Source organism: Phoxinus phoxinus (assembly GCF_949152265.1).
Source record: "Phoxinus phoxinus genome assembly, chromosome: 13".
In the NCBI taxonomy this organism is placed as follows: domain Eukaryota; kingdom Metazoa; phylum Chordata; class Actinopteri; order Cypriniformes; family Leuciscidae; genus Phoxinus; species Phoxinus phoxinus.
This window is the reverse complement of record NC_136888.1, coordinates 6,732,894-6,746,141: the sequence shown is the minus strand read 5'-3', so window position 1 is coordinate 6,746,141 and position 13,248 is coordinate 6,732,894. Positions and strand designations below refer to the sequence as shown.

General features: G+C 46.4%; 1 protein-coding gene across 2 annotated transcripts in view; it reads left to right on the top strand.

The window, feature by feature from the left end:
- Window positions 1-12,562, top strand: part of prkd3 (protein kinase D3) — a 79,511-nt gene extending 66,949 nt beyond the window's left edge. For both annotated transcript variants that reach the window (XM_079634003.1, XM_079634004.1), the window contains exons 17-19: window positions 7,590-7,857; window positions 11,143-11,228; window positions 11,317-12,562. In XM_079634003.1, coding sequence (XP_079490129.1) covers window positions 7,590-7,857; window positions 11,143-11,228; window positions 11,317-11,490 — 528 coding nt within the window. In that variant the 3' untranslated portion in view covers window positions 11,491-12,562. The remainder of the gene's footprint in view (window positions 1-7,589; window positions 7,858-11,142; window positions 11,229-11,316) is intronic.
- The last annotated feature ends 686 nt before the right edge of the window (window positions 12,563-13,248 follow it).

The following is a 13,248-nucleotide window of genomic DNA, read 5'->3' as shown; positions in this document are numbered from 1 at the left end:
ACAATACTATAGTTTCATTTTGGGACTACACACACAATCAAGCATTTGAGATTTGCTATAGTATATATTGCTGTAAGTGAGTATACTGTATGAATGCAGATAAAGTTCTGATCATACTTATATCTTTATATAAAGAGCTTGGTGATAATATAGTTACGTTTTGCAGCAATATAAATAATCACTGATATTTGCTATATAGGTTAAATTAAAACAAATAAATTATTTATTTATGAAAACAATCAAAATGAAACACCGGGAAACTATTAAATCTTTCATTTGTTTACCTGCATGTCTTGTGACTGTTAAACAACATCAGAAAACCATAAAGATGCAATTGTGTTTTTAAAAGGGATGGTTCACACAAATATGAAAATTATGTCATTAATTACTCACCCTCATTTCATTCAAAACACATACGATTTTCATTCATATTCAGAACACATACTTTTTATTAAATCTGAGAGCTTTCTGTCCCTCCATTGACAGTCTATACAACTACCACTTTCAAGCCCCAGAAAGGTAGTAAAGGCATCATTGAAGTAATCCATGTGACTCCAGTGGTTTGACCTCAGTTTAATGAAGCGACGTGATTGCAAAATATTATACAGTATTTTCCGGACTATAAGTCGCTTCGGAGTATAAGTCGCATCAGTCAAAAAAATGCGTCATGAAGAGGAAAAAAAACATATATAAGTCGCATTGGACTTTAAGTCGCAGTTTTTAGAAATTTATTTCACAAAATCCAAGACCAAGAACAGACATTTAATCTGGAAAGGCAAGTTATTCAACTACACAATAGCACACAGAACAACAGGCTGAATAAGTGTCCGTTATATTAACGTAACACATTAACAGTTCTCTTACGAGAGGTTCTCTCGTACTGCGTACTGAAAGTACGCACCGGGTAAAGTCTCTTTGCTCGAGATATTGAAGCCAAAATTTATCCTTAAATTTCCATATCTTGTAAACGCAGTGCAGCAGCAGTCAGACCTAGAGCGGGCAATCTAGCGCGCTCATTGGCTGCTCCGCGGCAACTGCTGCAGCCTACCACTGAGCCCCTGGCGTGACGTCACGCCCAATGAGGACGCTTCGCGCCCTCACGCGGCCAAGCCCGCCAAAATGGGAGTGGCTTAGCGTATATAAGGGGCAGTTCAGGCTGCTAACACTCGATTTTAATCTCTTCAGCGACGCTCTACGCTTCGCTGACCTCCGAGAGAAGCCGCCGCCGTCGAATCCAGCGACCAGCCAGCTTAGGACAGCGCCTGAGGAAGCCGGCCGTCTTCGCCACCTTCAGCCGTCCGTGCCAGCTACGCTATCCGGCGACAAAGTATCCTTTTTCCAAAACCTCTCCGTGAGCTCGCCGCCGCGACTCACGTCCTAAAAGAGCAAAGGCGTTTGTACAAAAATGCCTCGTCTTTCCTGCGGTTCGTGCCGAACCGCGCTCAGCGACGGAGACCGCCACGTGATCTGCGCTCTCTGCCTGGGCCGAGACCACGCAGCCATCGCTCTCTCGACGGGTGGCTGCATCGAGTGCGACGAGATGGCGATTTCGACCCTGCGGGCTCGACTCGCCCTCTTCAACGTCGAAGCTGTCGCTCCGCCTCTCTCCAGTGGCCCGCGGAAGAAGAAGCGCCGTGCCCAGAGACTCCCGGAGCCCGTCGCTCGCGAACGCTCGCCGGAACCTTCCCCTCGAGCTTCGCGTTCCCCTTCACCGCCCCCCCTTCCCGACGCGCAGATGACGGCTTCGGCCCTCACTGCCGTCGACACAGGGGACGAGGCGGGGGACGACGCCATCGACAGCTGTTCTCTCCTGGCGTCGGACAGTGAAGAGTGGTCTGGATCTACACACTCCACCTCCTCTTCGACGCAGGAACCTGGCAAGGCCCGGTCTAATGTGGACGCCGAACTCATCCGCCTCCTCACCATGGCCGTCGACCAACTGGGCCTGGACTGGTCTCCACCGGAGGCGCCCGCGCCCAACAGGCTCGATGGGTGCTTTTTACCTAGCCGCCGCCTAGCGCCTGCCTCTAGGTCAGCACCCTTCCTGCCGGAGCTCCACAGCGAGCTCTCTAAATCGTGGAATGCTCCATTCTCCGCGAGACTCCGCTCCCCTGCTTCCTCGGCTCTCTCCCAAGTGGACGGAGCCGTCGAAAAAGGCTACAGCCGGATTCCCCCAGTGGAAGAGGCGGTCGCAGTGCATCTTTGCCCGCCATCACCAAAATGGCGCTCAAAGTCTGCCCTCCCGTCGAAAGCCTGCAGGACCACTTCAGCCCTTGTCGGCCGCGCTTTCGCCGCCGCCGGACAAGCCGCTTCCGCCCTGCATTCTATGGCTGTCCTCCAGATCCTCCAGGCTGAACTCCTCCGCCGTTTGGACGAGAAACGCCCGGTTCAGGACATCGTGACGGATCTGCGCAGCGCGACGGATCTTTCCCTCCGCGCCACGAAATCCGCAGCACAGGCGATGGGACGATGCATGGCTTCACTCACGGTAACGGAGAGGCACCTTTGGCTGACGCTCGCCGAGATGAGTGAGTCTGAGCGCGCCGTGTTCCTCAACGCCCCGCTCTCCCCCGCCGGCCTCTTCGGCCCCGCGGTGACCGGGATCGTGGAAAGGTTTTCTGAGGTACAGAAAACGTCTCAAGCCATGAAGCTGTTCCTCCCACGACGCGTTAGCTCCGCTGCAGGCCGCTCCCAGCAGCCTCCTGCACGAAGCTCATCGCAACAACGCCCATCGCAGCCTCCATCAGCTTCGCAGCAGCGACAGGGCGGCCGCCCTCGATCGCGCTCAAACAGCCGTCACAGACCGCCTCCCCCCCGGGGACCGCGACAGAAGATCGTGCTGAAGCCTGAAGCCGCGAAATCCTCCTAGCCACCGCGAAGAGGAAAAGATGCGCGAGTCCCGCCGCCGCCGCCGGACCGCCATCAAAGTTAGCCGCTCTGTCAGTCCCCTTAAACAAGGCTACTGCAGTTGTGTATTTAGCAGCCAACGAGCCACTCACAGTACACGCTCGCCTGCACACAAACGCCGTTTTCACGGCGACCCAGATAAATCACAAAAAGAGTGTAATGTCTGTATATACGGCTCACGCCGATTGTGTTCTATGTGTAGAAAATGTGCCCACTCCAATGTGTTCACCCCTACACACAAGCACCCCCCCCAGGTTTGTCACAGAGCCCACTCATATAAAGCGGGCACGCGCCGCTCGAGTGTTAAATGTAGGATTTGTGCCCACGTCCCAGTGCCCACACCTACAAAATGTCCGCTCTGCTGTACAGTTATCACGGGGGGCGAAACTAATAAAGCCAATAGGCCGTGTTTCAGATATAAGCGCCGCACGTGCTCACGAGCACGCGCGCTCACTGACGAACACTGTTCCCCCCATATCGCTCACAAGCACCGCTGTTCGCGCCACAGACTATTCTCCGTCCCTAGCGACCGAGTTACTGAATGCGAAACGGCAGGCTGCTGTAACCAGCGAGCAGCATTACTCAGCAAACGAGGGCGCGCGCGCCGCGCTGATACCTCCGTTTCAGTTCCTCGAGCCCGCGCAGTGCGGCGCTCAGGACGCGGAGACCATTCTGCCCCTAGCTATGCGTGCGAAAGCATGGGAAGCTATCCCGGGCGTGTCAGAATGGGTGCTGAAGGTTGTAAGACAAGGCTATACACTGCAGTTCGCTCGCCGTCCCCCGCGCTTCCGAGCCCGTACAGTGACGAGCGTGAACCCAGAAGTAGCACACCTACTTCGCGCAGAAATAGCAAAACTGTTATGCAAGGGGGCGATAGAGCCGGTACGTCCTTCTATGAGCGAGTCAGGCTTTTACAGCCGTTATTTTCTCGTGCCCAAGAAGGACGGAGCGCTCAGACCTATATTAGATCTGAGACATTTGAACAAAGCTCTTATGAAAAGACCGTTCAAAATGATCACGACCAGACAAATCCTCGCGCAAATTCGCCCGAGGGACTGGTTCATTTCTCTCGATCTGAAAGACGCGTACTTTCAGATTCAGATCATACCCCGTCACAGGCCATTCTTGAGATTCGCCTTCGACGGTCAGGTATATCAGTACACCGTCCTGCCGTTCGGCCTGTCTTTAGCACCCCGTACATTTACGAAGTGCATGGACGCGGCGCTCGCTCCCCTGAGGCGTCAGGGGATGCGAATATTGAACTATCTGGACGATTGGCTGATTTTAGCACAATCAGAGGCGGAACTTGTGTCTCACAGAGCTGTGCTACTCAGTCATCTGGAAAACCTGGGTCTCACGGTCAATTGGACCAAGAGCTCACTGCTGCCCCGTCAGTCAGCTTCCTTTCTGGGAATACAGCTCGACTCAGTGGCAATGACGGCTCGCTTGTCAACACAGCGCGCGCGCCGTGTTCAGCGTTTGGCCGCATCTTTCCAGAAAGACAAAGTGTTTCCCCTGAAAACGTTTCAGAGATTGCTGGGCTTTATGGCCTCAGCCGCAGCAGTGCTCCGGCTAGGTCTATTGCGTATGCGCCCCCTGCAACGATGGCTCAACGCTCGTGTACACCACCGAGCGTGGGCTTCCGGCGGTTACCGAATCAGAGTGACTCAGAGCTGTGTTTCAGCTCTGCAGCCCTGGCTTGTGACCGACTGGTATCAGCAGGGAGTTATGATGGGAACTGTCTCGTACCGAAAAGTTATCTCGACGGACGCTTCCAACCTCGGTTGGGGCGGGATATTCGAGGGCAGACCGGTCTTTGGCCTATGGTCAGACACGGAGAAGCTCCTCCATATAAACTGTCTGGAGATGATAGCGGTCGAGTACACTGTGAAACACTTCCTCCCTTTTCTGCGGGGCCACCACGTACTGGTTCGAACGGACAACATGTCTGTGGTATCGTACGTGAACCGCCAGGGCGGTGTCAGATCCAGGGCACTCTGCGATCTGGCGGAACGCCTCCTCGTCTGGGCTCAGCACCACGTGCGCTCGCTCAGAGCCACGCATGTGCCAGGACGCCTGAACGATGGACCGGACAGACTGTCCAGGAACAACGTTCCCCTCGGGGAATGGTCCCTGCACCCTCAGTCAGTCCAGTTATTGTGGCACCGCTTCGGCAAGGCGGAAGTCGACCTATTCGCGTCGACAGACAACGCCCATTGCCTAAGGTTCTTTTCGAAGAACGAGGACGCTCTGGCCCAGACATGGCCCAGATGCCCGTTATACGCGTTCCCTCCGGTCTCATTGTTACCACAAGTAATCAAGAGAATCAGGGAAATGCGTCACTCGGTGCTCCTCATAGCCCCCCGATGGGAGAACCAGATATGGTTCTCGGAGTTGGTGCGGCTGTCAGACTCAGCCCCATGGCCGATCCCGGTGAGGAAAGACCTCCTTTCCCAAGCCGGCGGATCGATTTGGCATCCTCATCCAGAGCTATGGTCTCTGCATGCATGGATAATCAATGGGTACCCGTTGTTTTGCCAGAAGGGGTCGTGAACACGATCACGCAATCTAGAGCTCCCTCTACCAGGCGGCTTTATGCGTCTAAATGGTCGGTGTTTACTAAATGGTGCACGGACAAGGGCTTACAGCCTCAAACGTGCGGAGTCTCGTGGGTGCTTTGCTTCCTTCAAGAGATGTTGGAAAGGGGCAGGTCCCCTTCCACGCTCAAAGTATATGTCGCGGCCATCGCAGCGTTCGCCGAGTCGACGCTCGGCCAGGCGATAGGAAGGAATGAGCTCATCATCCGCTTCCTTAGAGGAGCCAGGAGGATGAATCCCCCACGGCCCCCCTCGGTTCCTTTCTGGGATCTTTCCCTGGTCCTAGAGGCCCTGAAAGCACATCCCTTCGAACCGCTTCACTCTGTGGATTTGAAGTACCTCGCGCTCAAAACCGTGTTTCTGATCGCTCTTGCATCAGTTAAACGTGTGGGTGACTTGCACGCGCTCTCTGTGAGTGCTACGTGCCTCGAGTTTGGACCTAATGACTCTAAAGTCATCCTTAAACCGAGACATGGTTATGTCCCCAAAGCGATCGGTACCCCGTTCAGAGCACAGATCATTTCGCTCTCAGCTTTGCCGGCATCAGACAACGAGGTCGATACGAACCTCCTTTGTCCTGTCAGAGCACTGAGAATTTACGTCACGCGCTCCGCCGCCTTCAGGCGCTCGGAGCAGCTTTTTGTTTCGTTCGGTGGGCGCACCAAAGGTCTCGCCGCCTCGAAACACAGCCTATCCAGATGGATAGTGGACGCTATTGCTGCGGCTTACGCGTCAAAAGACCTGCAATGCCCCTTGGGCGTTAGGGCTCATTCCACCAGAGGCATGGCCTCGTCGTGGGCTTGGTCCAGCGGGATTTCTATTCATGACATTTGTACGGCGGCAGGCTGGGCCTCCCCGTCTACATTTGTTAGGTTCTACAACCTAGAAGTCCCCGCCTTGCAGGCTAGACTCCTTTCAGTCTGAAAAAAAAAAAAAAAAAAGTCCTAGCGACTCACTTGTGAACTGCGCTACAAGGGTAGATGTGTTCAAATATAAGACCGGCAGTGCCGCTCTGTATGTATATCCCCTCATATAGTGCTTATGTACAGGTGCGAGCCCACTCTGTTGGCCACCTAATTTCACTTATCCATGTCCCCCGGGGCGTTCCCCCCTGGGATTCATATAGTGACTGCTTAAGCGCACACGGCGTTTACAAGGGGTTCCCGGTGCGTACTTTCAGTACGCAGTACGAGAGAACCTCTCGTAAGAGAACGTACTCGGTTACTTACGTAACCTCGGTTCTCTCTAGAAGAGGGAACGAGTACTGCGTTCCCTGCCGTGTCGCGCTTCGAGCTCATTTCGCTTCAGCGATCAAAATCGAGTGTTAGCAGCCTGAACTGCCCCTTATATACGCTAAGCCACTCCCATTTTGGCGGGCTTGGCCGCGTGAGGGCGCGAAGCGTCCTCATTGGGCGTGACGTCACGCCAGGGGCTCAGTGGTAGGCTGCAGCAGTTGCCGCGGAGCAGCCAATGAGCGCGCTAGATTGCCCGCTCTAGGTCTGACTGCTGCTGCACTGCGTTTACAAGATATGGAAATTTAAGGATAAATTTTGGCTTCAATATCTCGAGCAAAGAGACTTTACCCGGTGCGTACTTTCAGTACGCAGTACTCGTTCCCTCTTCTAGAGAGAACCGAGGTTACGTAAGTAACCGAGTACGTTATTCAGCGACACAATAGCGTAAAGAACATATTCCTGTGAGGCTGAATAGGCTAAACTAACATAAGCCAGCGAGTCCAACAAGTTACCGGTAAGCAAGTTCACCAAGCTCCCGATCTCATTCCACAACATTGTACTCTTCATCCTCTGTGTCGCTTCTGAACAACTCCGCTAACTAGAGCGCCCTCTCGCGGCTGTAGACGGTAATGTTTTCTCTTGGTTCATCTCAGTTAGTATGAATTAATTCTGATATATAAGTCGCACCTGACTATAAGTCGCAGGACCTACTATGATAAAAAAGTGCGACTCATAGTCCGGAAAATACGGTATTTATATTGAAGTATAACTTGTTATTTGAGTAAATGCTTTGGGTCACATCCCTGTAACAACACATGACCAAACTCGACCGCTTGCTCTCATGTTCCAGGTAAAACTGTGCGACTTTGGGTTTGCCCGGATCATCGGGGAGAAGTCTTTCCGCCGCTCAGTGGTGGGAACACCAGCGTACTTGGCCCCGGAGGTGCTGCGCAGCAAAGGCTACAACCGTTCCCTAGACATGTGGTCAGTGGGAGTCATTATCTACGTCAGTTTGAGTGGCACCTTCCCCTTTAATGAGGACGAGGATATTAATGACCAAATCCAGAACGCAGCCTTCATGTACCCGTCAACACCCTGGAAAGAGATCTCTGCAGATGGTAAGTCCCCTGCTTTACTGGTTTACACCTGAACTCATACATAGATACTTTCTAAAAAATGAATCCGTTTTCTCAGCGCCACCATGTTTTTGTTACAAAAACCATGGGATAAAATAGTTGCAGTTGCAACCAAATATAAACTGTTCTTAAAGGGATAGTTCACTTTAAAATGAAAATTCTGCCATCATATACTCACCCTCAAGTTGTTTCAAACTTGTATGAAGTTCTTTCTTCTGCTGAACACAAAGGAAGATATTTTGAAGAATGTCAGTAACCAAACAGTTAACTGGTCCCATTGACTTCCATAGTAGGGAAAAAAAATACTATGGGACCAGTTAACTGTTTGGTTACTGACATTCTTCAAAATATCTTCCTTTGTGTTCAGCAGGAGAAAGAAATTCATACAGGTTTGAAACAACTTGAGGGTGAGTAAATGATGGCAGCATTTTCATTTTAAAGTAAACTATCCCTTTAAATGCAATATTGTATGACTTTGTTTTCCAAACGACTTTGGTGTTTGTCATTGAATATGTCTGTGCTACACTGCGTGATTTCTATCTTCCACCGCAGTAGAAAGAGGGAGATGTCTAGATGTGTGTCAGACAGCGAGCAGACTGTCCACCCCCATGTGTGTTTAGAATAGTTCTTTCCGCCCGAGACCTGAGAGATTATACCAGCCTCTCCCAATTTCAGTCTGTCCTACTCCTCTACAACTCTATAAATGTCATTTTTCTGTCTCTACATTTCACATCATTACGGATTTAGTTTTATAGCTTGGTTTATTTTTGTGGGAGCAATTATACTTAAATTCATCATTACATTAGTTGGGTTTAATGGTGAACTGTGTGTGAAGAAACCCTCTGTACAGCTCTATATTTGTTTTTCATTTATATTACTGCAGTTCCGTTCCAAATTTTGGGGGTCAGTAATTGAATTTAATTCTGCAAGGATTTATTAATTTGATAAAAGTGACATTAAGATATTTATGATGTTGAAAACATCTGTTCTGGATTTTCTATTCATCAAAGAATCTTTTAAAAAAGTATTACGGTTTCCGTAACAATATTAAGCAGCACAACTGTTTTCAACATTGATAATAATAAGAAAGGTTTCTTGAGCAGCAAATTAGCATCAATGATTTCTGAAGGATCATGTGAAATTTCAGCTTTGCATCACAAGAGTAAATTGCATTTTATATATATTTCACAATATTGCTGTTTCTACTGTAGGCTATTTATCAAATAAATGCAGTCTTGGGGAGCAGAAGAAAAAAACCTTTTGCACACAATCTACCACATGCCTTCTGTCGTCTGATTATACTTTATACATTTTTGGCAAGTAAAAGGTATTTTAGTATAATTGCACAAACGTCCACCTTCACCTTCTTTTTTTAAAATCTTTACTCATTTTTATGAAGTAAACGTAAGATTAACCGTTATATTGTTAGCAATATTTCAAAATAAACACCCGCTGGACTGAAGCACTGGTTTACTTGATTATCCACGCATTCATTTTTATAAAAATCTTGTTCAAATGTGAGCATCAAATATGATCCATCAGGCTTTTGAGGAACGTTTATTTGTTCATCTCTCAATAAAAACTACAGAGCTTTGATCATAAAACTAAACATTTAAATATCATCTTAATAAGACTTAATAAATATTATTAGCAGATATAGAATGACAACTGATATTTATATGCATTTTATGTAAGTAGTTTGTTATTCTGCTATAAAGATCTAATTTATTTACATCACAGGCTATCAGCATTTCATCTTTTTTATATATATTCATTTTTCTATGGACTATTTTTCCATATGTCAGACTTTACTACAGGGTTCCTACGGGGTTTGGAAAAGTATGGAAAAGTATGGAATTTGATTTGAGTAATTTCCAGGTCTGGAAAAGTATGGAAAAAAGAAAGCAGAGTATGGAAAAATATTTGCATTTTCAGACTATTGCCCCTGTTTAGTTTTCTATAATAGAAAATCTAATGAATTTAAAATAATAATAATAAAAAAATGCTGTGCATTCACGAGTTCACACATACATGAAATCAGATATAGTAATTTATCCCCTCTTTGACTGGGATAGAAAACCAGCCAAGAGTGAGGTGATGGGGTGGTGGAGGGATGCTGTGAAACTGTCATGATGGGACACGGACGTGATACCGGCTTAAATCCACTTTTTGGGGTGAAAATACTGACATGGCTAAGACTTTTGCACAGTAGTGTATATTATAAACTTTTTTGTGCCCTCGAGAAACTATTCACATGTGCACAGGAATTGTTTTGCATGCTTGCGCATTACAATTTCTGGTTTTATATATAACCTATGTCTACTGACACTACAGCAGAATATATAAATAACTGGCTTAAAATAATTTTTGGGGACTGAAAATACTAATTTTGCTTTGGAGATCTCCTACAAAAAACGCTTTCATTTATACATTGCATCAATATACATTGCACATCGCCACATTTTTGATGATTCTCACACAGGTTTGATGATTCAGTCTCTTTAAATCCCTCCTTGTCACGAGCCTACTCTGCTGTGATTGGTCTACCACTTACAGTGATTGTCGGAAGCCCACACCACTACTAAACCTACCCTACCCATGCTTGTCCTATGCACGTAAAAACGAATTCTCACGTATAAATTGCACGATAAACACAATAGGTGCTAGGGACGCATTTTGTGTGACCGGGTTGGTTACCCAGTGACGTGTAGCCGTCACGGAAGTGGGATTCAAATTCCTGATGACTCGGTTTAGGTGGTTAAAAGTCGATTCTTTCTTTTGAGAAACAATAACTTAATTTATTGTGTGCTCTTTCATTTGCATACCTTTGCAGAGAGCTGCATTACACATTGCATGAAAGGGAATATTTGAAAAAGCATAATAGGGGCAATTTTAATATGGTCTGAAAATCTACAGAGAAGATTTGAAATTTGAGTCTGGAAAAGTATGGAATTTTGAAATGGAAAATGTGTAGGAACGCTGATTATACATTTCAAGTAGGCCAAATATATATAATATGTCAGAGTATTCTTGTCTTATGTTTCTATAATCTTTCTATAATTATAATTGTCTTTCTTATAACTCTTATAAGTATATATCTAATATGTACATAAAAAAAACTACACTGAAAGCGTACTCTCTCATTTTTGTTCGAAAAGAAGTATACTAACAGCACACTTTTATTAATGTGTTCAGATTACTCTTTTGGTAAATGCGGCCCAGATCTGTCATTTTGTAACATCCTTATCATGTATTTGAACTCCATAGCTACAGATCTGATCAACAATCTTCTCCAAGTGAAGATGAGGAAGCGTTACAGTGTGGATAAGACTCTCAGTCATCCATGGCTACAGGTAAGGAGCTTAGAGACCTGTAAAATCTCTTTCTGAATGTTTTATTGTAGCTTTATACCTCAATCTGTCCATGTCTGCGCTGTCCCAGGACTACCAGACGTGGCTTGATCTGCGAGAGTTTGAGACGCGCCGAGGGGAACGCTACATCACTCACGAAAGCGATGACGCACGCTGGGAAAAGTACGCTTTCGAGCACAGTCTGATGTACCCTAAGCACTTCATCATGGCTCCAAACCTGGACGATATGGACGAGGACCCCTAGTGGCCATATGAGCTGAACTAAGAACGGGGTCATTTGAAGACAGCAACCTGTTAATGGTGTGTCACTATGGAGACTGAAACACATCAGCAATCTGAGGCGGACGACGAGGAGAGCAAACTGTCCCGAGGCCAGCGAGGTTGAGTGCTCTCGGGATGGAAACTGTGGATCCTGTTTCAGAGCGTGGAAGTATTCGTTGGAAGTGCATTCAGAAGTCTTAATGACTGTTCTTCTCCAAAAGGTGCAGTTACGTTTGTTTCTTATCGAGGCGTGTGTTCACTATGTCAGAAACTCACGTTACAATCACACAAAGGATAGTAACAGAGAGAGAGAGAGCGATGTGGTCGTTCACAGCCTTTCTTTTTGAATGCATCAAACTGGAACATGCATTTTTAATTCCTGTTATTTTCTAATTAATTTTACAACATAGGTTTTACAGCAGATTGAACGATTTTAAAAGGGTCGTTTTTTGCACTAAACTATACAACCACTGCAGCTGGTACAATGAAATGAATTATGTGAGATGACAGCACACCATTCTTCAAGAACCCAGAAGATCGGCGGATAAAACGAGAACTACACTTAAGCTGCAGTACGGTATGTTTAAACTCTGAATAAATGTCTGAATTGAATCTGTCAGGTGGAATGGGAGATATTATCTTCCTCGGACCAAAGACATTTGTGCCTGTCGTGACTCGTTTTACTGTTGTCCTCAGCAGCATTCTTTACAGAGCCATTCTTTTTATTTATTCCTCATACTGCAGTGTAATAACAGCTACGCAGTGCAGAAAGATGTGTTGGTCAAACGCCTACTGTGAGAAAGCTTTAAGACCTATTAGCAAAGCTCTTTTTAATACAAAAAAAGTGTATTGAAAATAACTGCTAACAACATTTATTAGAGAAAGAAGATGAACAGTGTTATCTTTTTTTCTTTTCTTTCTTTTTTTTCTTTTCGTTTTTTTTGTACGGTATGTGCTGTACCATGAATCCCAGAACTGGAAAATCTGAAAAATATTTTTGGACCTTTTGTTGTAAGTACTACCTACAACATTAAAATAAAGCTGGATAAATTGGGTTTCTGAAAGTAGGCAGTACGTTGTACCCACATCCCTCTACACACACACACACACACACACACACACACACACTAGCGAGAATGAATGAATATCAGGGTAAAAGAAGCCATTTCTATGCAGTTTCTTTTCACCGTCCGTGAAATGAAAGCTGTTCCATACACATTGAAATCTGGGAGAAAAGAAGTGAGGATTTCTCTAAATCATTGCATCTCTATGTTGCCGCTGGATTGGCAAGTGTCAGTGTTCTGTATATTTTAGTACATCCTGATTTAATAAAAAAATATACACTCCATGAGTGTGGGGTGATTTTTCAGTTTTAAGGTTTGGGATTTGTTAAGGAGAGATTGATTTTACAAATAGCCTCAAATATTTGAGGGTCATAACATGTCATATCATATCAAGGACCAGAATATCATAAGTTGTCAAGTCACCTTTATTTATATAGCGCTTTTTACAATACTGATTGTTTCAAAGCAGCTTTACAGAGGAACAGGAAAATAATGCAACAAAGTTTGTTTCTAGAAGAAAATAGCGTCATAGTCCAGCTTAATTTCAGTGATGTTTCATTTTTGTTGTAAAAAAGTTATTCATTTAGTTCACTTCACCTATACAGCCGCTCTGGAGAAAACCGTGATGTCATCGTCCAGCTCAGTTCAGTTCTCATATAATGGTGTCAAGGCAGGCA